The sequence below is a fragment of the Cyprinodon tularosa genome, unplaced genomic scaffold (genome assembly GCF_016077235.1).
Source record: "Cyprinodon tularosa strain WSP-4 unplaced genomic scaffold, ASM1607723v1 ctg919, whole genome shotgun sequence".
NCBI classification, from domain to species: domain Eukaryota; kingdom Metazoa; phylum Chordata; class Actinopteri; order Cyprinodontiformes; family Cyprinodontidae; genus Cyprinodon; species Cyprinodon tularosa.
In genome coordinates, this window is record NW_024039695.1 from 169,735 (window position 1) to 196,611 (window position 26,877).

General features: G+C 35.9%; 1 protein-coding gene across 1 annotated transcript; it reads left to right on the plus strand.

Annotated features, from left to right (window-relative positions):
- The first annotated feature begins 675 nt into the window (after positions 1-675).
- LOC119776205 (OX-2 membrane glycoprotein-like) lies at positions 676-25,653 on the plus strand. Its single transcript, XM_038274493.1, has 7 exons — positions 676-729; positions 2,862-3,200; positions 3,286-3,588; positions 4,296-4,325; positions 4,401-4,488; positions 4,572-4,619; positions 25,467-25,653. Exons 1-7 carry the CDS (start codon positions 690-692, stop codon positions 25,636-25,638), a joined length of 1,020 nt encoding a protein of 339 aa, XP_038130421.1. The 5' UTR covers positions 676-689; the 3' UTR covers positions 25,639-25,653.
- The last annotated feature ends 1,224 nt before the right edge of the window (positions 25,654-26,877 follow it).

A 26,877-nucleotide genomic window follows, 5' to 3' on the forward strand; every position in this document is an offset into this window, starting at 1 on the left:
TGACCATGACAAGAGTATTTACCTAGAGACAAGAAATGATTTGTTTTTATTAACCAAAGCAATCATTTGCTTATACTTTTACAAGCTTCATTCTACTTTGGTCCTTAAAATATTATGGTTGATTAGCTTTTAATTAAGATTTGATCATTAAAACACAATAATGTATTTTATTTATTAGATGTTTTTATTGACCAGATTATGACCACCTGCTGCAGGTGATGACTGAGTCTTCTTAACACATAGGTGATGCTCAGAGCTATTACTCTTATTTGCAGAGTGAGTTGTGTTTTGATAACCATGGCCTTATTTTGTGGTCTGTCAACCATCATCTACCTGAGATACAAAGAAAGCTGTTATTTTTTCATTTAGCCTCTTTATCCATGACCTATTAAAACCTCCTCATACTGTACATTAACTATAACTAAACTATAGTGTAATCAATAACAAGTTTTTATTTTGTTGCAGTCTGATTTTTTTCTTAAATTCTACCATTTGGTTCTGTGATATGATAGAATTGAATATCTCAGAAACAAAAGTTGCATAAAAGATCATTTGAATTGTACTAACCCTTCACTCTGTCTGCAGAGTTTTTGGCTGGGGTTTTGGTTCCACCTAGTGACTCTAATCCCTCTGAACAGAGCAGGAAGTGTGTTTGGGTTTCAAAGTTGCGTCAACAGCGACCTGCAATAATGATCATCTATCTTTTAGTAAACACAGTCCTTCAGACAGGTGAGAGCTGATTTCCTTTGCTTGTTTTATAAGCATCCATCTTCTACTTTTACTAGTTTTAGGTTATATTTGCATACTAGCGAATGATTAGAAACGATTTTGTAAGTAAGTCAGTGTTTACACCAAGATAGCTGGATATTTATTTATTTTTTATATAACCACTTAAGTCAGTTAATCTTCAATCAAAGACATTAAAGCAAAACTTTGAAATAAGCACATGATGTCCTTCCTTAGATAAAAACTCAGCTCTTTTATATAAATGAGAGAAAGATCCATCTGATTAAATGACTTTATTAATCATTTAGTTTGTTGTAGTAGACATCCCTTAAATGCATTAATCTTAGTTGTCGTAATACAGTTGCTGAGAAGGAGCTGTCTAAAGGGAAACATTAAGCTCGCACAGGAAATGTTTTTATATTTGCTGAAAGTGAAACTTTTCTCTATATACAGAACTGGGACCTTGTGTGGTGTTCCAGTTCAGAGCAATTATGCAAAGCAAAAGGTTCATATAATTGTAAAAATTCTTACTTCTTAATCAATTAACTAATTACGGTCCTCATTTGTAACTGTTTGACAGGAACAATTCTAATCTTTAGGGTCAAGGACAACAACAATAATCTAAGCTTTGTTCAATCGATCATCTGAAAAATGAGACAGGTGCAAAACCATCGAGACATGGTTGTAGATGAATGTTGTCCAGGAAGATTAAACTAAAACCTAACTTTTCAAAAAGCATATCCTGCGGATATTGAAAAACCTTCATCATATGCAGGTCCCCAAGCTGAAATATAGTGGTGGCAGCAGCATGCTGTGGGTCTGCTTTTTCTTCTTTTTTTAGCAGGGCTGTGGTGGAGGTTCAACTTCCAGCAGGATAACAACAATTACATCAATGTATGTGTCCCAGTGACATTCCAGAGATAAGTCTATTAAGAATGAGTGGCAAAGCTTGAAAATCCAAATCTATAGTTGCTCTCCATCCAGTATGACGAAGCTTTAGCTAATTTGGAAGCAAAGAATATGAATAAATATTGTGAAAATGGAACAGAAAAGTCCTGGCTCTACTGTCACTGTGTGGGGGACAGGTGTGTTGTACGAAATTTGCTATTAAAGCATACAGATAAAATCACTATTTGCAAAATAACTAAAGTCTTTACAGTTTCTGTAAAGGGTAAAAACACATCTGAGAAATGAACAACACTGCAATCATTAATAAAAATAACTTGATTTGAAAAACTGATTAAATTTGATGTATCAGAAGTTTTATCCAGTTTGACTGATTAAAATAGAAACCACAGTTTTAAGTCTTTTATTTTGTTTTTCCGTGGGCTCCTTTGACATTATGACTCCAAGCCAAAGACCTAGATAATAACCCAACAGATTTGCTTTCATGAGCAGACCATTATGGTTGTTGCCATAAAGGTTCCTGTCTGTACTTATATATGAAACTTTATTAAAAAGCATTTAGTGAATACAATAGAATGTAAAGCACACAACGATGGAAAATGAGAGGGGATAAAAATGGAGGAGAGAGAAAAAGAGATGGAAAAGAGAAAAAACAAAACAGCATAATAAACGAACACAGGAGATACAGTATACAGTGACATCTAGAACCCTGCTTCTACGCCTAAATGAGATAGAAAACGGAAAATAAAGCAACACCAAAGAGGAAAAAAAACTAAACTAAACATCAAACTAGCTTTAAGAAGAAGTATTCCTCAAATATCCAGTCAATAGATGTGTGATGAAAGCTGAACCTATTGAGATTACACATTCAGGGTTGTTTATATCTATAGCTGCAGCTTAGTATTTACTATAAGTGCATATCCATGATACTTTGTGTTATTCTGGCTCTTAAAATCACTGTAAAATTGATCAATCTTGTGCTTTGAATGGATCAAAATGTGAGTTTAAGTCCAGAGGTTGTCAATACTTTACAAGATTAAATATTTTTTTCATTATTAATGTCGTCTGCAAACCATATCATTTGAGTAGAAGGTTTGACTTCAAGTTAATGATTCAAATTGCAATAATGATTGATATTTGTTCTTTATGCTCATTGAACAGATGTTGTTTTACAGATGTTGCTTTATGCTGTTTTAATAGCATTTAGAGTCTGAAAATTTTTGTTTTAGCTCACTTGGCTCTAATAGAAACAGAGGAGACTGTGTGGGCAGCAGTGGGTGATCAAGCCTCTTTAAGCTGTCAGCTCACTGAGGATAAAGACGTCCTCCAAGTCACCTGGCAGAAACTCCTCCGAGATGGACAGAAGAATCTGGCCACCTACACCAAGAAATATGGTTACAGAGTGAAAGTTGAACTGATAGAGAAGATGGATTTTCAGTGTGAAGATCTTCAGAGCTGCTCCATGGTGATCAGGAAGGTGATGGAGGAGGATGAAGGCTGCTACCAATGTCTGTTTAACACCTATCCTAAAGGAGCCCTGATAGGCAGGACCTGCCTCAGACTCTATGGTGAGGAAAGGAGACATGCTGTGGAGCACCTGAAGGAGATGAATAATCATCTTTCGATATCACAGATGTTTTTTTCTCCTCTCAGAGCTGCATGATCCTGTCCTTGATGTGAGGAGATTAAATGTTTCTGCAGAGTCAGTTGTGTCCTGTTCAGCCACAGGTCGACCTGCTCCCACTGTAACACTGACTGTTCTACAGCAGAACCTCAGCTTCTCCCACTACAACAGCAGCAGTGTGACCCACAGCAACGGTACAGTCACCGTCACCACCACAGCTCTGCTGTCAGCTTCCAGCAGCACACAGGTTGGATGTTCAGTGTCAGTGCTCTCTGCTGCTCCCAGAGAGAAGCTGATCACCGTTCCTGGATTTAAAGGAACATCTGATGATGGTGAGGAACTGTTTCAAAGTTATTAGGATAAGTATGTAGTCATTTACTGCCAGTGCCTTACTAAGGAATTAGGTAAATCACTTAAGGTAATGTACCCTGGTTTTCATATGATGGATCATCACTAATCAGGGCTTAGAGGAAAAAAACAAACTGAAGATGCAGAATTACAAGTTTTTCCTACAGACCATTTAAGCAAACCTTTAGGAGAATGATCTGGTAAGATGAGACTACAGTGGAGATGGTTTAGTATACATGCAGCATCCTGTGTGAAGAGGCAAGCTAACACTGGAGGTTACCAAGTGGTAAGACATGGTGGTGGAAGCATCATTCTGTGGGGAGGATTTTTAACATCCACAGTTGATGGAAGGAGGGATGAACTTAAATTCAAGACATCCTAGAAGGATTTTGCTGCAAAATACTTTAGACTGGAGTAGAAGTTTCCAGAGGATTTATGTGTCAGAATGGTCTAGTCAAAGCATTGAGCTAAAGTGAACTGAAGATCTGTTTGATTTTCAGATGATCTGAATATGTATGCTCATCTAACGTAGGATTTTATTTGTCCTACCACTTTATAAATGATAGACTTTGAGTTTGTCAGTCACATATGATCACCATATAATAAACTTTTTTAATTTGTAAAAATTCTAAGGAATATAAAGCATAGACTGATGTTTACTGAGTGGTTCTGTTATTTTATTTTTTTATAGGTTTGGATGACTCTGATTATGACGTTAAACGTAAGTCCATCTCCACGCTTTGTAGCATTTTTCATTCAGCCTTGTCTCCAACATATTTTACTTTTTTCTCCCTAGGATGGAGTTTCATTTTTGCAGTTTTTTTGTGTGGAGCTTTAGCAGCTTTAATCTCCATGTTCCTCCGTAGAAGGAAGAAGCAGAACAGGTACTACTATCAGACGGTTTAAAGGTTTTACCAAATGTGGGTTTGTTTTGTCCTGCTTCCTAAATCCTCCATGTTTCACACAGGAAGCTTCCAATGGAACAAAAACCCGAAGAACAAACCAATAATATTCAGTAAGTTGCTCAATTAATATTTTTTATCAACAACACAGATATAAAAGTGTTTACAGCCCACTGTTGCCTAAGGGGATGGGTTAAATGCAGATGTAAATTTCTCCAATAAAGTTCAATTGTTAACAAAAACATTAAATAATAATAGATTGGCTGCTGCAGTTGCTGCTAAATTGGGACCTGAACATTCAGGCAGCACGGAGGGTTTATTTGTAACATTTTCACTGTAAAATCAAACAACCTGCAGCTCTAAAGTTTAGAAACATGTTTTATTCCCTTTTTTTGAACTAATGCTCTGTTTCAAAGGAAGACGGTTAAATCATTGTGTGAGCTGCAATGGAAGGAAGCATTTCCTGTAATCATTTGTAGATCTTCTCTTTGTCCTGACAGACACTTTTATACATCAAAATTCATTTACTCCTCTGTAACTTCAGAGTGTTAGCTGTGAAGAAAGTTCTGCTCATTTTATTTTATATATTTTCATGTTAATCCCATTTGGTGTCATTTATTACTATCTAAACTCAATAACTGTTTATTACCAATTTTAACAGGTTCTATTTAAATTATGGTTGCAACTAACGATTATTTTGTAAATTGATTAATCTGTTGATTATTTTTTCGATAAATAATTGGATAGCTAAAGATTTCTTAGAGAAGACTTTTTAGTGAAATTAAACCAGGTGAAACTAAAACTCTTCCACTTGAGGAATTCTGGATAGAGCATAATGACAGATGAAAAATATTTTTATCTTAAATGCAAACACAGTACAATTTTGGCATAATTACTGCTCTAATTGGGTTGCTCTGTCAGCTAAAGGCACGTTTTAGAGTCTCTATGCTCCAGTTAAAGATTATTTGATTACTAAATTAGTAGATGGTTATTTCAGTAAACGATTAATCATAATTAATCTGCTTAACAGTTTAAGCCCTAATTTAAATTAATACCAACTGGATTTATTCCAGTTTAATCTTCTCGTTTTATTCCAGATAATTTCTGGGTTTGCACAGAAATTATTCAACATTTATTCTATTTCAAACCTGATCACATCAGTTCCTCAACCTTTACAGACAAAAAAAAAAAAAACTCCATGTTTATAAGTTTTGTTTCAAGTAACTTATCATTAGATAATAGATAAACAGCGACCCCAAGTGGATCTATATCAAAACGACCAGGAAAAAAACAAAACATGTTTGTAAATGTCATTTTTTACCTACAGGTGATGCTCATGTAAGCAAAAAAAAAAAAAAGAAAATCATGAAAAAGTTTTTAAGAAATAGACATTTTGCCCAAAGCAATAGCTTCTCCTTAAAAAAGCTGAATATTTTCATCAAATTCTGTAACCCTAACTTTTTTGCTACCCATCCTTATTCCGTTTCATCTCAATTACTAATCGGTCCTTTGAAATATTTCATAATTGTTGTTGGAAAATATGTAGGACAGCATTCTTAAAGGCATAGTTCAGGTGTTTCAAACTGAGTTTCTGCAAGTTTAGCACTGATTTTTCATTTTCTGAGGTAAAAAGATGACAGATCACCTTGTAAAAAAAAAAACCATGAACATCCTCAAAGTCAGGAAACCAAAAAGTTGGTCAGACGTACAGTTTGTGAAACAGCCTCTTTAGCTAATCTGGCATATATTGCCAACTTTAAATCCTTTGGGATAATTTTCCAACAACTACAATACTTAAAGATCCCACAGGTCTTCCATATTTTATATTGCTAGACATTTTTAACAAAACACAATAGCTTGAACTATTCCAATAGAGCTAAAGCAGTGTGTGAGCCACTGGGACTCAGAGGTCAATTATGCTGTTCTCTTCAGTATTTACTCAAATCTCTGCATTAGCAGCAGCACGGAAAATAATGATGCTGCTATTCTCAGCTCCCAGAAAACTGAGGAGATGTTGAATGCAACATGTATGATGTACATTTTAGAAGAATTAACCGATCAGGTCTAAAGCCTCAAAAAGCAAAGAGAGTTCTTATACTTAACTAAGTGAAATCTTCTCACAAAAAAACAGGTATTTTTGGTCATAAAATAATTTTAACATAAAAATTCAAATAGCAATATTTACCATGCCATTTGTTTTCCTTAGACCAGAGAACAGATAGAATTTTTTCTAATTTCCTCATTTGTAAATCTATTGTTTTAAACAGTATATAAATTTCCATCTGCTTTAAATTTGTGGATGCGTATTACTTTGTTTTGGGCTTTTACTAGAAATCTCAATAAAGTGAAAAACGTTTTTGGTATCATGCAAAAACACAGATGTAGACACTTTCAAAACATAAAGCTAATAATCTAAAAAGTATTGAAACAGATTAACAGAATTTTTCCCAGAGTTTTAATGAGTTTGTATGTTTGTTTTCCATTAAGCTGTTTTTTCTGGTTTATTTCATGAACTATGCATAAAAAAAAAAATTCTAATATTTGAACTTTTGATTTTAGTCTGGAAAGTCTGAAATTTTTGCCCAGCCTCTTTTCCACGTTGAAGGCATAAACTCTGAGTCCTGCAGTTCTTTACATGATGATGTGGAGTCATCATCGTAGACCTCCTCTAACCTCTTACACCCTAAGGGGGTATAAATAAATTTCTGCCTGACAAAAACACACAAAAGTAAATAACTTATAGCCTCAAAGCTATTAGATTTAAGAAGAAACTTTTGGTACGTCTGTAAAGGTAAGATGTCATAGAATGGTTTTCTGGTGTCAGCACCATTGTAGCTTTGACCCTGCCTGAAATATTAGGGACAAAATACAAAATATTTTGCATTTTTTGAACCTCGCCAAAATTTTCTTTGAAATAAACATTGCAAAACACTACCGAAATATTATTTATAGCACAAAAAAGTAGTACAGACTTTCAAATCTAAATGTTGTGTAAAAATATACCAAATTTGGACTCAATCAGATGAATCATATTTATTTTAGAATGGTATTAGTGAGAAATTTCTTAGGCGGAGAGGCCATTTTGGCGCATTTATCCATAAATGTCACCAAACTGTGCCAAATATGTTTTTTACATCAATACTGGGGGTTTGGTAAAATTACGAGGTCACGTAGCAGCTGGATCCGCCGGTGGGTCCGTAGGGTTCAAGGGGCTAATTCATCGTAAACACCTCTAATTCTTCTATATCTCCACTTTCTCAAAATTAAAATGCCACAGAAACAGGTTAGAGTTACTGAAACTACAGCAAGGATCCAGGTGAAACCTTTTTAAAAAAAGAGGAAAAATGTTGAAAAGATCAGGAAAATTTAACAGAAATCACATCATTAACACAAGAGGTTCAACTTACACAGATCTTAAGACTCAAATGTTTCTTTAAATCCAGGAACGGTGATCAGCTTCTCTCTGGGAGCAGCAGAGAGCACTGACACTGAACATCCAACCTGTGTGCTGCTGAAAGCTGACAGCAGAGCTGTGGTGGTGACGGTGACTGTACCGTTGCTGTGGGTCACACTGCTGCTGTTGTAGTGGGAGAAGCTGAGGTTCTGCTGTAGAACAGTCAGTGTTACAGTGGGAGCAGGTCGACCTGTGGCTGAACAGGATACAACTGACTCTGCAGGAGGCTTTGATCTGCTGACATCAAGGATGGGTTCATGCAGCTCTGGGAGAAGAACAAACATCATGATCAACATCTAGTTATAGAAGTTAACCCTGGAAAACAGTCTGGTTCTTACCATAAACCTTCAGGTTCTCCCTATCAGAGCTCCATCAGGGTAGATGTTTAAGAAGCTGAGATAACATCCTTCATCCTCCTCTGTAACCTTCCTTATGGAGGAATTATGCAGTCCAGCCTCTGCAAACTCAACGTTATCTTTAAAGTCAGGATTTACTCTTTGACCAAAATACTTGCTGTAGGAGCAGATGTTCCTCTTTTTTTTTTTGCTCTAAAAGACTTTCTGCCATCTGACCTGCAAGACATCCTTAGTTTCCATGAGCTGACAGCTTAGAGGAGCATCTTCACCCTCTGCTGCTAAGGTTGCTGGGTTTGGACCACATCCGCTACACCTGCAAAAAACAATCAATTAATATGTTGATTTTTTTTTTTTATTAATGATCAGATAGCAAAAAAAATAATAATTTATACAGAATTAAACCAGGAGAAACAAAATTTTTTCGACTTGTGGAGTTCTGGATAGAACATATTGTCAGGAGAATTGTCATCCTTTAACTACGACTAATTTGAAAACAATTTTTCACAGCTTACACCGATTGTTTGAAAAAAAACTTCAGTGCTTTTTGTTTCTTACTAGCTGATTTTCTAACGATCCTGAAGCTCACCTGTCAGCATTTTTTAACTCAGAAAAGGGAATCTGCTCAGACAAATATCTTGATTTACATTTTTGGAGACCTTCTGCATAGATTTAGTCGTTTCATTGAAATTTTATCATTGGACACAATAAAATCACCAAACTGAATTTAAAATATGAAGAACAGAGCATGCTTATGTAACGCATGCCAGTTAGATCACCTGAAATGTTCGCACAATTACCTCCGAGGCCTCCTTGGAAAGGTCTGAGCCCATTAGGGGGTGTGCCTAAAAATGAATACCTGCTGTTGCATTAATCCTGCAGAGTCACGTATGTCAGGTGGAATTTCAGATCTCATTTTACACAGCTATAAAACCAAAAATGTGGATGAGCTTTCAAAAATATGGTTAATGCTTAAGCCCTGAGGGTCTTAGGAGCAAATTCGGCCTGAAATTACATATGTGAATTAAAGCAAGTACAGCTCCCAAACTATAAATTGGAAATACAATCATTTGTATTTGTGTGACAGAAAGGCAATGAGGAATATTTTTCAGGTGGAACCTCTATTTTAAATGTCACTATGTCTGATTTATAGGTGATTAAACAAAGAAAAAATGAAAAACCCTAAGACTTTATAGATCCACATCTTGACTATATGTCAAGCAAATTTGTACTGGATAAGCTTGTTTTAGTGGGCAGTCCAACGTGAACCCTGGATCTGTTACACCCATACATCTATCCCCCACAAACTTACTTATTTTTCCTTCAGTGAGCGCTTCTAACTGTACAGTGCATCAGGGTCCTATCAAAGATCTTCCCTTGGCTCTTCACGGACTTCTCTGACCCTGTGGGAATTGGGACTCCATCCACATAGAAGCGGTATTTGTCCTCCACTTTCCCTTCCCTCAGGACGAGGGATCTGGATTTGGCTGGCTTAAATATCATCCTTGCCCATGCCGTGATCCTTTCCAGACTGCGGAGGAGCCACCGGCATCCAGTCACTGATGTTGATTGGACAGTCAGGTCTTCCATATAGGCCCTAATTGGTAGTTGGCGAATGTCGGATCTGGACAAGGTGCCCCTACATTCCACCTCTGCAGCCTTGACCAGCATGTTCATAGCTAGGGCAAACAACACCACTGACATGGTGCAACCAGTGATAATGCCCTTCTCTAGGCAGTGCAATGCATATGTTGTTGTTCTGGAGGTGAATCTCAAGCTAAAATTACTGTAGTAGTCCCTTATGAGTTCAGTGAGGGACATGGTATGTTGTCAGAGCTTTGGACACAAGCTTGTATGGAATAGATTCATACGCATTGGCCATTTCAAGCCAGAGGACTGTGAGGTCTCCTCAGTTTTCTCTTGCCTCCTGGATCAACTGGGTGATCACTTCTCTATGCTCCAAACACCCTGGCATGCCTTGGACTCCACCCTTCTGCAGAGAGGTGTCAACGTAGGAATTTCTTAGAAGATACTCCGATAACCTGTAGGCCTTCCACAGTGAGTAGGGAGATGGCGCAGAACTTGTGCTCTCCTCCTTCGGTATCCAAACACCCTCTGAATGATGCCAGGGCCACCTCCCCCCTCCTCCATACTACCATAATAAGTCTCCACAGCCTCTCCATCAGTCTCGAGCAATGTCTGTAGACTTTGTAGGTCACTCCACTTGGGCCTGGGGCTTCACTGGTACGTGCAGCTTGTACAATGTTCCTGACTTCTGCCAGTTTCTTCTTCTGCCGGTTTTCCATCGAGTTCTTCCTGTTTTATTTTAATGAACTGTATGAATGACAAACACTTCTGTGTTATATTTTGATTAGTCACTCACTCTACAAACCAAATTATTCTTACAGATGCTTATAACTTAAAATTTGAACTTTGGATCATCTTTCTTGTGTGTTAAATCTGTGAGCTTTATAACTCAGATACCAAAAGTAAGATATGGTTAATAGTTTAATGCTGATTTTATTCTTGGTTAATGTCAAAATCAAACAGTGTCAGGATGTTTTCTTTAAAATTGATGGCTGATAACTAATAATTTTTAATCTGATTTTTTTTTTTAAGTAGAGATTAATCCTGATGTAGGATTGTTACACCCCTCCCACCCCTGTCAGGCCTCTGAAGGCGTTTTAAGTGACTCGTGACATCACCACTGAGTAGAAACCTCCCGTGTCTCAGTTTCAGTGCATGCATGCATGCATGCAGGACAGGAAACATGACAGGATTTTAAAAAACAGCCAAATGCGACCTGCTGTTATAATCAGCTGTTTTTTAGTAAACATCATCCTTCAGACAGGTGAGAGTTGATTTGTCTTGATTGACTGAAGTAGACATTTTTTACTACTGTTAGACGTTTTCCTCTGTCGTTGGTCATTAATTTCTATATATCTTTGCAGTGGATTAGATGCTACTTAAGATTTGAGAAAATATGTGTTGTTACACATTAACTGGATGATTTATAAGGAAGGCTGTTTGCTCACTAAACAAAAACGTCCTATAATGACTGCATTTAATAAATCCTTGTTTTTAACCATAATTTGTTCCCTTTGTCTTTTTTTGCATTGATGTTTAATGCATATTATTTAACAGCTTTTGAAAAAGTTTACCAACACTACGCTATTTTTTTGGTGTGTTGTTTTCTACTGTAGTCACACTTTAGAGCTTTTCTTTCTTTCTTCAGCTGCCTCCCTTTGTGTGTTGAAGAACTGGTCTAACTGTTTTCTATTCAGGCAGCTTCGCTAACGCAATGATTTTGTTCTTTAACCCTTTATAGGGCAAGTTAGTGTTTTTGATCTCTTGCATATCCCTTACATATTCAGTCCCCCCCGCCCCTCAGTTAGGTCTAGAAGCACAAGATCTATATCAAACAATTCAGCAAAGATCCTGCTACATGGCTGTACATCTTATTTAGGCATTTGACCGATTAGATGAACCCTTGAATGATATATTACCTACTGGAAATTAAATTGTGGGAAAAAACAAGTCAAGAAAAAAGTAAAAAGCTATTTGGAAACTTAAAAAGCAAAGTTAAAAAGTTAATATGCCTTGTTATCAATTAGATTTAGGTTTATAAAGTAAACATTCTAAGTGCCAGTATCATCAATATTGCCTCTAAGGTTATGTTGTACCAAAAAAAAAAAAAAAAAGTGTTTCTTTCACTTTTAGAGTGTTTTTCATGGATTTCTTGTCAAAGCACTTTTTTTATTTTTATGTTTTTTCTTTTCGGGCAAGTTGGTGTTTCTTGTTATTATATTGAGATTTATTTTTGCCATCCATATTTTTCGAATGTTACAAAGGTAATACGGTCTTTTCCTGAATTCCAATGACACTATTGGCTTGAAATTTTTATTTTCCAAGGGTTTCACTGACTGCCCTATAAAGGGTTAACTTGATGACCACTACAAAATATTAAGTTTACTATCCTAAAGAAGACATTTTGTAAGTGATTCATTGGAATACTTTAAGTTTAGTTTTATCCGACCATAGAAGCCTCAAAAACGAGAGTGTTAAACTGTATTTTAGCTGCTTCCTCTCTGTTTCTTTTGACCTCCTTTCAAAGCAGAAAACATTATACTCTAGGTGATGATTCTATATCTTATCAGCTTCTGGAAGTAAAAACCCACCTGTTACATTTGCTGTATTCATCTTTAAATCATTTTGGGATAGGGATTTTCATTTAAACAGAATCAGCATCATGCGGATCATGACTCAATGTTCTATTAACTTTATGACAAATTAAACTTAATAAGATTCAACAAAATCTGGGGTCAGTAATGTTCTAAGTATCAGATTGCGATCAGCAATACATGTCTCCAATTTATTGATGGAGATTAAGTTTTGTGCACCAGTTAAAATCTCAGAATCCCAATTGATGAGTCCAGATTGTGAAGCTGCTTCTTCCTGAAAGTCTTTTCAGGAATTTCCAATAACTAATATCTGTTAAAGCTCTATTTCTCACCATATAATTAATGCAGGTCACCTGGCTCCAATAAAAACAGAGGAGACTGTGTGGGCTGCAGTAGGTGATCAAGCCTCTCTAAGCTGTCAGCTCACTGAGGATAAAGACGTTCTCAGGATCACCTGGCAGAAAGTCCGCCATGATGAACAGAAGAGTCTTGCCTCCTATACAAATGAATCTGGTTACAGAGTGAGACCTGAACTCAAGGACAAGATGGATTTTGAGTGTGAAGATGTTAAAAGCTGCTCCATGGTGGTCAGGATGGTGATGGAGGAGGATGAAGGCTGCTACCAATGTCTGTTTAACACCTATCGTACAGGAATCCTGATTGCCAGGACCTGCCTCAGACTCTATGGTGAGTAAAGGAGACATGCTGCAAAGGTACAGAAGCTTAATATTACTTATCAAAATGATATTTATTCTCCTCCCAGAGCTGCATGATCCCGTCCTTGATGTCAGCAGATCAGAGTCTCCTGTAGAGTCAGTTGTGTCCTGTTCAGCCACAGGTCGACCTGCTCCCACTGTAACACTGACTTTTCTACAGCAGAACGTCAGATTCTCCCACTACAACACCATCAGTCTGACCCACAGCAACGGTACAGTCACCGTCACCACCACAGCTCTGCTGTCAGCTTCCAGCAGCACACAGGTTGGATGTTCAGTGTCAGTGCTCTCTGCTGCTCCCAGAGAGAAGCTGATCACCGTTCCTGGAGTTAAAGAAACATCTGATGATGGTGAGGAACTGTTTTGAAGTAATTAGGATAACTTTGTTGTCATTGACTGACTGCATCTTGCAGTAGTAATCAATACTCTTGGACTCTTTTACATCTTCTAAATGTGTTTACCTGGGATTTTATCTGATGAATTAATACATCCTGGAAAGACTCACACAGAAGATGGGCAATGATAGGAAGTTTTATTGGCCTCAGAAATACAGATGTTGGTGCATCGGCCCCAGTTGTAGTCTTTAGGCAAAGAGAACTATTATATTTTAACATATGAATGCGAATAGCTACGTCTTCTTCTCCTGAGACCTATCACTGGTGTTGGTATAGAGGCTAAAGGAGGCAGAAAACAAGGATGATAGTGGAGGGTTGTAGATCAGTTGAAAGCAATTAGAATAGATTTAGAGGCTTAAAAAACTGGATGACGATTGGCCCCGGTTGAGGCATGGTGTTTCAATTATAGGCTGGTAGCAGGTGCAGATTGGATCGATTGGATAAGAGAGGCCGATTAATTCTGGTGGATAGACCAGAAATATGGAACAAAAAGAAATCTTAAAAGAGTTTATTCTAAAGGCTATGCATTTTTATGTGTATGCAACACACCTTTTCTGAAACGATTGAATAAACCATCGCCTCCTTTAACCCCACTCGGCATTGGCAGATGGAGGCTCACACTGATTCTGGTTCTGCTGGAGGTTTCTTCCTGTTAAAAGGGAGTTTTATTCTCCACTGTCGCTACAAGCATGCTTGGTGTAAGGGATTGTCCTTGAGTCAATGAGTTGATGCTATCAACTGGTTTTCCTTAGAAAACTTTGAAAAAGTCTGACTGTATGATCTGGTTGAATTGGTGCTATATAAGTAATATATTGAATTGAAAACTCAACACCAAATACCTCACAGAATGCTATAGGTGCCTTGAAGCTTACGTCACAAGTGTCCGAATCTAGCCGCGGCCATTTTGAGTACCTGCTTTGGTCACCTACACGTGCAAGAAGGAGAAGATGGTCAGAGATGGCTGCAAATGGCCGTTTGTGCAGTGTGCATCTCCTATCAGGAGAGTTTCAAAAACAAGTCAGCAGAGCTAGCTTAGGCTGCTGCCAATTAGATTTAAGTTCTCCAAAAAAGTTAAAAACAATCCACTGGGGGGTCGTTAGGGGGAATTGTTGGCCTGGCTGAAGAGGCAAGATGTTCAGGCGACCACCCTTTCTGAGACATAGACAGGTATTGGCTATTGCAGTCTGACAAAGAACCCAAACGACAGCCCATTCCTAAGAGGCAGACCCATTCGTCCGGTTCAATTTGCATGTTTTCTAAGCCAAAACAAGGTGTTGCTTTTGGTCCACTCTATAAAGTCTGGAATTCAATGATAATTCTGAAATTTTGAATTTAAAAAGCTTCCTGGATGGGAAGTAAAATGTCTTCAAACTTGGAAACAAGTCCAGTGCATTGTTTTTTTACTTGGAATGACTATGACCTGAATGACTCAGAATCTTCTTCACCAGCAGATTTAAAGTCTTGTACATTTTGTCTCTTGAAAATTAAGTAATTAGATTACACTGATGAGACACCTTGTTCAAGAATTGCATTTGAGTTTAAGATCTGAAGAGTTTGCAACAGATCTACTACTTGTCATGTTAGCTGTTTGCATAAATATAAAGATAAGCAGAAAACACTGTTTAACTTTGTTATTAAGATGCCATATTTTCGGGTCAATAGCCCACTCAGCTATGAAATACCGACAGGCATCTGTGCTTTCAAAAGCTTTCAGTCTTTCTCTGGTGCATGAAACAGGTCATGTACAAAATGTATGCATTTGTCGTGAAAGGAACAATCTGGAAACTTGTTGGTTGAAGAAAGGTGTTTAAAAAAAGTCTGCAGAGATTCCGTATAGAAAACACCCATTCACCAGTTTTTTCTCTGTGTATTGTTACAAGCTCAATGAAATTTTAATGAGAAAGATCTATTCTGGTCAGAGGGAAAACGCCACTGAGCTAAGCTAAAAATTCGATACTCAGTATGGCCGCCGTAAAATAGAAAGCTTCATGACATCACGCTTCTGAAATGCATCTAAAGGTACCAGGAAATGACAGAAGAGGCCAGGATGTCAGGTCCACTAAAAAGGTAGAATCACTGTTATAATGATAAGCATTATAATTGTACTACATTTTATTCAAAAGGCCTCTCTAAAGCAAAGGTCAACTTACAGATGTCAACAAAAAAAAAACTAAAGGAACAAAATGTACACATTGATGTAGCAAGTTTGAACAGCAGGTCACACAGATCGGGAGGAGCTGGGTTATGGCTGTACTTGTATGTAAATTCAAATTTTAAAGTTTATCCTACATACAATCTGCTACCAATGAGGCTGTTAAGTCTGGTGGTGGGAGTTTAGAGTTAGTGTATTTCTGTGTTAGAATGGTCTAGGCAAAGTATAATGCTCCAGCTGCAGATCATATGTCACTTTATTTGTCAGAATATTCCTTTCCACTTTACAGATATGTACTCAAAGTTGTTATATCACCTAAAACCCCATATAGATTAATTTAAGGTTGTGGTTAAATTTGGGGAAAATGTAGAAAAACTACAAACCTGGAACTAACTGGTTCTGTAATTTAATCTTTGGACAGGTTTGGACAAAGACTCTGGACCTTATTACAAAGCTATCGGTAAGTTAATGTCTTGGCTTTGTGATATTTTTATTCAGCCATATCTTTAACTTATTTTGCTCTTTCTCTAAAGGAGGGTGTTTGATTGTTGTGGTGTTCTGCTTTGTGGCTTTTTTACCAATTTCCTGGCACAGAAGAACAAAACAGAACAGGTACTGCTACCAGAGAGTCTATTGGTTTTGGCTATATTGTTGTTGTTGTTCTTAAACCCTGCATGTGTCACACAGGAGGCTTCAAAATGATGAAAAAAATAAAACCCAAAGAAGAATTACTCAGTAAGTCTCTATTTTGATCATTTATCGTTACTAAAAATTACTTATTGTATTTTTGCTGTACTTATTTATATTTTTATTGATAGTTATCACATTCACTTTATTGATGAAATTTTGAGGATTTTTCATTTCAAAGCACTTTTTTCTTTTAAGGAATGAAGAATATCCTCTGCTCCGAAGAAACACTGAAGAGAAGACATGTAACCAGAGAAAACCCCTAAAGCAAAATTCATCACCAGAAGCGTCAGCAGCACCTGATTTTGAAGGCTTTCCATCTAAAGATAGACTTAAAAGATTGAAACAAACTAAATCTTTTTAAAATATTTATTTGTGAAATGCACAATGGTAAGCTTCCCACGGTGCATGTAGACACTGTGGTGGGGGTGAGGTTTAGAACTAAAGTTGAATTGAGTTTAGTTTAGGGTGAGATGTAGGTAATAGTTAGGGTAAGGGTCTGGATTAGGCCAGGGATTCACAAACTTCTTCATGCCAAGGTCCCCCTACACCAGTACATTTTCAGCTGAGGCCCCCCCTCATATGAAACATGCGTAAAAACTCTTGTGTAAGCTATAGCGACAGAATTAAAAAATGAGTGGACAAACCACCTATATAAAAACACACTATTTTGTAAAGATGAAGTCACAATTATATCTTATTAAGATGTAATTGATTAATTTAATGAATTAAATATAACAATAACATAGGCCCACCACTTTAATTTGAATAACCTTTTATTAAACGATTAACCTCTTTATACCTTGCAAAAACAGAAAGATTTGTGAACAAAATAAAAGTTTGTCCCAATTTAAACATGCAGGCCTTTTATATAATGCAGGCCTAACAACAAATGTTGGCTACATGAGGGATACATACCGTACTGTAGACATGCTATGCTAATGGGAGCAGTGGGCCCTATAGCTTCTACAGTTTTTCCAGTCTGGCCTTGATGCCTGTCAGAGCAACACACATGTCGTTCTCCACATTCAAATGTGATCTGTGTTTAGTTTTCAGTACTTTTAAAGTGAAAAAGCCAGACTCACACAAGTTAGTGGCTGCAAATGGAAGGAGACATTTCAGAGCCCTTTCAGCTACAGTAGGGTGGGAAACTTTTTTCTTACAGCCAGAAATTATTTGTAAGCTTTACGTGAATGGTTATAATGCAGTTATACCCAGACAGGAATATTTTAATTATTTTTATTCAATAAAAATAATTTCATGTATAACTTAATTTTTTTCACCAGATTTTTTTCACCCCCTGGTGGCCCCCACTTTGAAAACCAGGGGATTAGGCAATATTAGTTGGAAAGCAATTGAAGTTAATAGAAACTGCCCACAAGGCTAGTGTGACACAAAAAGTTGAAGCTATAACATTACAGTTCATGCAGATAATAAATCTATAGTAAACTTGCAAACTGTTGGTTTCACGAAAAGCTCAAGCTGTGGTAAAAACAAAAAAGTTCAAATATTGAAGGCAAACAGCCTCATGCTGTCTCTAGAGTTATGTCTGAGGATGTGTTTTTAACCAGATGTGTGCCCCTTTGGGAAGCGCTGCGATCTGTAACGCTTAGCAAATTCTCTGGTCTGAGTAACATTACAATTTATGTCAAATCCTGTTGTCATCATGGTTATTTGATACGTATAGATTATTAATAGTTACTTAAAGAGTTTGTCCCAAGTTATCTCCTCTTGAGAAAAGACCCAGAGAGAGAATGCTGAAAGGTTTAAATTCAAAGCTTTCCTTTACCTTTATTGAATCACTTTGTGGTTTTCCACCAATCCTCTGTTACAAAGGATGATGACTACTTTATTGTTTGCTGTGATGTCAAGTACCGTTGTCCCTTCCTTGTCATTCAAGCCACTAAATAAGGTAAACATGCCCACTGTTATATTCAACACTAGCAAAGGAATAACGTGAGGTTACGCAATAACAGTATATCAGGAAACAAGCGTAGCGCTAACGTCTGCTGGGATGGTGACCTCATCAGCCGAAATTAAACTGTTCTGTTTACTGTGCTAATAATGACTGAAATATAGAATTTATTCTCATAGAAGCTTTTCAATGGGTTTAGTAAAATCTACCACATCTATTTTTGCTGCGTTGTATTTTAACCATAACTCAGAACTTAGTGTATTTCTGTAAGAGAATCAAAGATTATAAGGTTTTCATGCATGGTCATTGAAGTCATCTCTGCTATGGATTCATTCACTTCTTTATAAGAGTGGGAGAATATTTTAAAAGGGAAGAGAATCAAATGATAGATGTGGAGATTAAAACTAAACTGTTGCATGGAGACTGAAGCTCATGAGTGACAGACTCTATTGAAGGACCAGAAATCATATGTTTTTATATATATATATATATATATATATATATATATATATATATATATATATATATATATATATATATATATATATATATATATATATATATATATATATATATATATATATATATATATATACTGTAGATATGAATCTTTATTTCTTTTGTCACTGTACGTTTTGTTTGAAATAAACTGGCTGATATTGGCTGTCACAATATTTCATGACGTCTAAACTTTTTCACATTTTATCATGTCAGAATCTATACTGGGTTTTGGGGTTTTTTAGATGATAAACCGACAGGAACTACTGTAGTAAATAATCATGCACTGAAAGGGAAACTATGTTTTACAACTTCTAACAAATACTCATGATGATTCAACAAAGATGTTGAAAATCGTGTGGAGCTTTTCTTTAATTTTACAGTCGTGCTTCAGCACACCAAAAATACCTTTCACTAATAGACACTTTTCAGATTTTATATTTTTTAAAATATTTTTAAACTACCTATTCATTTCGATCCAATTCAAAGTTAAGTACTACTTCAAATTGGTCTTTCAAATAAAAATACTAACAAAGTACACAAACTGGTTGTGGTTTGAAAATGCGCAGGAGTTTCAATACTTTAGAAATGTCTTGTAAAAGTAAATAAAATACCTTAAGAATAAATATATATATTATATGTTTTTTTTATAAGTAATTTGGAGACGAAATTCACAAGATTTCAGTTCCGGTTTGATCAGATTTTCTATAATTAGATCCTATATAAAATATCTTTAAATGTTTTGTTTAGTAGTAATCTTAAGAAAGCAAAGTGAAATGTATCACTATAAAGTTGGGATGTGTTTAATCAGGGAAGTTTATGACTCAAATTGTTATAAGCAGAGATTAATTTTGTAGTTTAAGGCTGCTTTGTTACAGCTGCATGTCATAATCAAAGAGACTCTTAATGGGTCTTTGAAAACTGTGGCTGATAACAAAAACACTTAATCTAAATTTAAGGAAAAGAAGGGTATTTGCCTGATGTATTGGGATGTTTCCATCTGTCTCGTCATTATTAAAGCTCCTAAACTGTTCCTGTGACCATGACAAGAGTATTTACCTAGAGACAAGAACTGATTTGTTTTTATTAACCAAAGCAGTCAATTGCTTGTACTTTTTACAAGCTTCATTCTACTTTGGTCCTTAAAATATTATGGTGGATTAGCGTTTAATGAAGATTTGATAATTAAAACACAATAATGTATTTTATTTATGATTAGATGTTTTTAATGACCAGATTATGCAGGTGATGACTGAGTCTTCTTAACACATAGGTGATGCTTAGAGCTATTACTCTTATTTGCAGAGTGAGATGTGTTTTGATAACCATGGCCTTATTTTGTGGTCTGTCAACCATCATCTACCTGAGATACAAAGAAAGCTGTTATTTTTTCATTTAGTCTTTTTATCCATGAGCTCAAACCTCCTTATACTGTACATTAACTATAACTAAACTATAGTGCAATCAATAACAAACTACAAGTTTTTATTTTGTTGCAGTCTGATTTTTTTCTTAAATTCTACCATTTGGTTTTGTGATATGATAGAATTGAATATCTCAGAAACAAAAGTTGCATAAAAGATCATTTAAATTGTACTAACCCTTCACTCTGTCTGCAGAGTTTTTGGCTGGGGTTTTGGTTCCACCTAGTGACTCTAATCCCTCTGACAGAGCAGGAAGTGTGTTTGGATTTCAAAGTTGCGCAAACAGCGACCCGCAATCATGATCATCTATCTTTTAGTAAACACAGTCCTTCAGACAGGTGAGAGCTGATTTCCTTTGCTTGTTTTATAAGCATCCATCTTCTACTTTTACTAGTTTTAGGTTATATTTGCATACTAGCGAATGATTAGAAACGATTTTGTAAGAAAGTCATTGTTTACACCTAGATAGCTTAATATTTATTTATTTTTTTATATAACCACTTAAGTCAGTTAATCTTCAATCAAAGACATTAAAGCAAAACTTTGAAATAAGCACATGCCGTCCTTCCTTAGATAAAAACCCAGCTCTTTTATATAAATGAGAGAAAGATCCATCTGATTAAATTACTTTATTAATCATTTAGTTTGTTGTAGTAGACATCCCTTAAATGCATTAATCTTAGTTGTCGTAATACAGTTGCTGAGAAGGAGCTGTCTAAAGGGAAACATTAAGCTCGAACAGGAAATGTTTTTATATTTGCTGAAAGTGAAAGCTTTTCTCTATATACAGAACTGGGATCTTGTGGGTTGTTCCAAAGCAAAAGGTTCATAAAGTTGTAAAAATTCTTACTTCTTAATTAATTAACTAAATAGGGTCCTCATTTGTATCTGTTTGCTAGGGAAAAATCTAATCTTTAGGGTCAAGGACAACAACAATAATCTAAGCTTTGTTCAATCGATCATCTGAAAAATGGGACAGGTGCAAAACCACAGAGACATGGTTCTGGATGAATGACATCCAGGCAGATTAAACTAAAACCTAACTTTTCAAAAAGCATATGATGCAGATGTTGGAAAACCTGCATGTAATGCAGGTCCCCAAGGTGAAACATAGTGGCGGCAGCATGCTGTGGGTATGCTTTTTCCTCTTTTTTTAGCAGGGCTTTGGTGGAGGTTCAACTTCCAGCAGGATAACAACAATAAGCCTTCAGCCCCAGCTACAATTGAATGATTTATTATAAAATCAATGTATGTATCACAATGGCCCAGTGACATTCCAGAGATAAGTCCATTAAGAATGAGTGGCAAAGCTTGAAAATCCAAATCTATAGTTGCTCTCCATCCAGTATGACGAAGCTTTAGCTAATTTGAAAACAAAGAATATGAATAAATATTATGAAAATGGAACAGAAAAATCCTGGCTCTACTGTCACTGTGGGGGGGACAGGTGTGTTGTAGGAAATTTGCTATTAAAGCATACAGGTAAAATCACTATTTGCAAAATAACTAAAGTCTTTACAGTTTCTGTAAAGGGTAAAAACACATCTGAGAAATGAACAACACTGCAATCATTAATAAAAATAACTTGATTTGAATAACTGATTAAAGTTGATGTATCAGAAGTTTTATGCAGTTTGACTGATTAAAATAGAAACCACAGTTTTAACTTTTTTCGTGGGCTGCTTTGACATTATGACTCCAAGCCAAAGACCTAGATAATAACCCAACAGATTTGCTTTCATGAGCAGACCATTATGGTTGTTGCCATAGGGTTCCTGTCTGTACTTATATATAAAACTTTATTAAAAAGCATTTACTGAATACAGTAGAATGTAAAGCACACAACAATGGAAAATGAAAGGGGATAAAAATGAGGGAGAGAGAGAGAGAGATGGAAAAGAGAAAAAACAAAACAGCATAATAAACGAACACAGGAGATATACAGTGACATCTAGAAGTCTGCTTCTACGCCTGCATGAGATGATAGGGAAAGAGAAAGAAAAACAAAGCGGAAAAAATATAGGTAGAAAACAGAAAATAAAGCAACACCAAAGAGGAAAAAAAAAAATAAACTAAACATCAAACTAGCTTTAAGAAGAAGTATTCCTCATATATCCAGTCAATAGATGTGTGATGAAAGCTGAACCTATTGAGATCTTTATGCTCATTGAAAAGATTGTTGCTTTATGCTGTTTTAATAACATTTAGAGTCTGAAAATTTTTGTTTTAGCTCACTTGGCTCTAATAGAAACAGAGGAGACTGTGTGGGCAGCAGTAGGTGATAAAGCCTCTCTAAGCTGTCAGCTCACTGAGGATAAAGACGTCCTCCAAGTCACCTGGCAGAAACTCCTCCGAGATGAACAGAAGAATCTGGCCACCTACACCAAGAAATATGGTTACAGAGTGAAAGTTGAACTGATAGAGAAGATGGATTTTCAGTGTGAAGATCTTCAGAGCTGCTCCATGGTGATCAGGAAGGTGATGGAGGAGGATGAAGGCTGCTACCAATGTCTGTTTAACACCTATCCTAGAGGAGCCCTGATAGGCAGGACCTGCCTCAGACTCTATGGTGAGGAAAGGAGACATGCTGTGGAGCATCTGAAGGAGATGAATAATCATCTTTCGATATCACAGATGTCTTTTTTCTCCTACCAGAGCTGCATGAACCTGTCCTTGATGTGAGGAGATTAAATGTTCCTGCAGAGTCAGTTGTGTCCTGTTCAGCCACAGGTCGACCTGCTCCCACTGTAACACTGACTGTTCTACAGCAGAACCTCAGCTTCTCCCACTACAACAGCAGCAGTGTGACCCACAGCAACGGTACAGTCACCGTCACCACCACAGCTTCTCTGTCAGCTTCCAGCAGCACACAGGTTGGATGTTCAGTGTCAGTGCTCTCTGCTGCTCCCAGAGAGAAGCTGATCACCGTTCCTGGAGTTAAAGGAACATCTGATGATGGTGAGGAACAGTTTTGAAGTTATTAGGATAACTTTGTTGTCATTGACCGACTGCGTCTTGCAGTAGTAATCAATACCCTTGGACTCTTTTACATCTTGTAACTGTTTCAAAGTTATTAAGATGAGTATGTAGTAATTTACTGCCAGTGTCTTACTAAGGAATTAGTAATTATCACTTAATTATCACTTAAGTTAATGTACCCTGGTTTTCATATGATGGATCATCACTTAACAAATCTGGGCTTAGAGGACGAAGAAAAACTGAAGATGCAGAATTACACGTTTTTCCTAGAGACAATGTAAGCAAACCTTTGGGAGAATGATCTGGTAAGATGAGACTACAGTAGAGATGGTTTAGTATACATGCAAAATCCTGTGGGAAGAGGCAAGCTAATACTTGAGGTTACCAAGTTTTAAGACATGGTGGTGGAAGCATCATTCTGTGGAGATGATTTTTATAATCCACAGTTGATGGGAGGAGGGATGAAGTTAAATTAAAGACAATCCTAGAAGGATTTTGCTGCAAAATACTTTAGACTAGAGTAGAAGTTTCCAGAGGATTTCTGTGTCAGAATGGTCTAGTCAAAGCATTGAGCTAAAGTGAACTGAAGATCTGCGGCAATGTTTGATTTTCAGATGATCTGAATATGTATGCTCATCTAACGTAGGGTTTTATTTGTCCTGCCACTTTATAAATGATAGACTTTGAGTTTGTCTGTCACATATGATCACCATATGATAAACTAACTTGTTTAATTTGCCACTATGAATTAAAATTGATAAGAAGTCAAGAGAGATGAAATAATAAAATATATATATATATATAAAAATAAAAATAAAAAGTGTGAGAGATAAGGGTTTTTGGTGTATGGATATGTATGGATATTTGTGTACGTATATGTAGATAGAGGTATGTGTATACTGTCTATAGTTATGTGGGTGTGTATGTATATGCATGTGTGTGTGCATGTGTTTGAGATACGGGTGTATGTGTAAGTATGTATGTGTATATATATATGTATAGGTATCTATGAGTATGTGTGTGTGTGTATAGTATGTATGCTTAAACATAGGTAGATGTTAATATAGAACAGGGGTAGGATTTAATAAGTTTTATTACTTCTTCCTACTCCTTTTCGAACATGATGGTATGTACATATGTTTTTTCTTTTTCTTCTTTTTTGTTTTGTTTTGTTATGACTTTATTAATTTACTTATATTTGCTTTTTATTAAGTGTTCGAAATAAATGATCAACAACAACAAATTTGTGAAAATTCTAAGGAATATAAGGCATAACTGATGTTTACTGAGTTGTTCTGTTATTTTATTTTTGTATAGGTTTAAATGAAGACTCTGACTCTGATTATTATGTTAAACGTAAGTCCATCTCCACGCTTTGTAGCATTTTTTCATTCAGTCTTGTCTCCAACATCTGTTGCTTTTTTTCTCCCTAGGATGGAGTTTAATTTTTGCAGTTTTTTTGTGTGGAGCTCTAGCGGCTTTATTCTCCATGTTCTTCCATAGAAGGAAGAAGCAGAACAGGTACTAATATCAGACGGTTTAAAGGTTTTACCAAATGTGGGTTTGTTTTGTCCTGCTTCCTAAATCCTTCATGTTTCACACAGGAAACTTCCAATGGAACAAAAACCAGAAGAACAAACCAATAATATTCAGTAAGTTGCTCAATTAATATTTTTTTATCAGCGACACAGATATAAAAGTGTTTACATATTCATATTTTTCACTTGCTTCTGATATTCGTTAACCCTAGGGCTGCAACGATTAATTAGCAAATCGATTAATCAGTCAATTATTTTTTAGAATATTTGGATTCTTTAAAGAAGACTTTTTATGAAATTAAACCAGATGAAAATTGCTGCCACTACTCAAACTTTTCCACTCATGGAGTACTGGTTAGAGCATATTTTTAAGTTAAAATGCAAAATGTTTATATATACCGGTACATATATATATATATATATATATATATATATATATATATATATATATATATATATATATATATATATATATATATATATATATATATATATATATATATATATATATATATATATTTTTTTTTTTTTTTTTTTTTTTTTTTTTCAGCCCTAGTAAACACATAACATTACTCCATCTAATGAGTCCTTTGAAATATTAGGTTTTGTTTTAATAAAAGTCTTTTAAACAAAGCATGTTTTTTGTTTTTTTGTTTTTTTATTTTAAGGACTGAGGAACAGATTCTGCCGCAACAGAGAACTGAGAAGTCGACTTGTGTTCTGATCAACAGACAAACCAGCAAATCTCCGCCAATAACACCAAGAACACCCGATGTAGAAAACATGGCATCTGAAGCTTTTACTTTTCATGAAAAACTAAAAAGAAAAAAATCCTCATAGGATTAAAGAAGCTTGTCCAACATTTTTCTATGAGTATAGCTTTAATAATGCATTTTTATTTTAATTCTTTTTTATTACGATAAAAGTGTTATAGGGACTCTGTTTTAAATTCCCTCACCAAAAAAGAAAAACAAGATAAAAGTCAGAAAGTATCCTACTAGCACTAATTGAGGGGAGTGGCGGCCTAGTGTTAGGGCATAGAGCTTGGCCTCGGAGGTTCTGAGTTCAAGCCCCACTCCCACAGCATGCCACTCTGGCTCCCTGAGCAAGACCCTTAGCCCCACACTGCTCCCCGGGCGCCCCATGATGGCAGCCCACTGTTGCCTAAGGGGATGGGTTAAATGCAGATGTAAATTTCTCCAATAAAGTTCAATTGTTAACAAAAACATTAAATAATAATAGATTGGCTGCTGCAGTTGCTGCTAAATTGGGACCTGAACATTCAGGCAGCATGGAGGGTTTATTTATAACATTTTCACTGTAAAATCAAACAACCTGCAGCTCTAAAGTTTAGAAACATGTTTTATTCCCTTTTTTTGAACTAATGCTCTGTTTCAAAGGAAGACGGTTAAATCATTGTGTGAGCTGCAATGGAAGGAAGCATTTCCTGTAATCATTCGTAGATCTTCTCTTTATCCTGACAGACACCTTTATACATCAGGATTCATTTACTCCTCTGTAACGTCTGAGTTTTAGATGTGAAGAAAGTTCTGCTCATTTTATATTATATATTTTCATGTTAACCTCATTTGGTCTCATTTATTACTATCTAACCTCAATAACTGAATATTAACCATTTTAACAGGTTCTATTTAAATTAGGGCTGCAACTAACGATTATTTTGCAAATTGATTAATCCGTTGATTATTTTTTCGATTAATAATTGGATAGCTAAAGGTTTCTTAGAGAAGACTTTTTTGTGAAATTAAACCAGGTGAAACTAAAACTCTTCCACTTGAGGAGTTCTGGATAGATGACGCATGAAAAATATTTTTATCTTAAATGCAAATATAACAATTGTGGCATAATTACTGCTCTAATTGGGTCGCTCTGTCAGCTAAAGGCACGTTTTAGAGTCTTAGAGTCTCTATGCTCCAGTTAAAGATTATTCGATTACTAAATTAGTAGATGGTTATTTCAGTAAATTATTAATCATAATTAATTTGCTTAATAGTTTAAGCCCTAATTTAAATTAATTCCAACTGGATTTATTCCGGTTTAATCTTCTTCTTCTCGTTT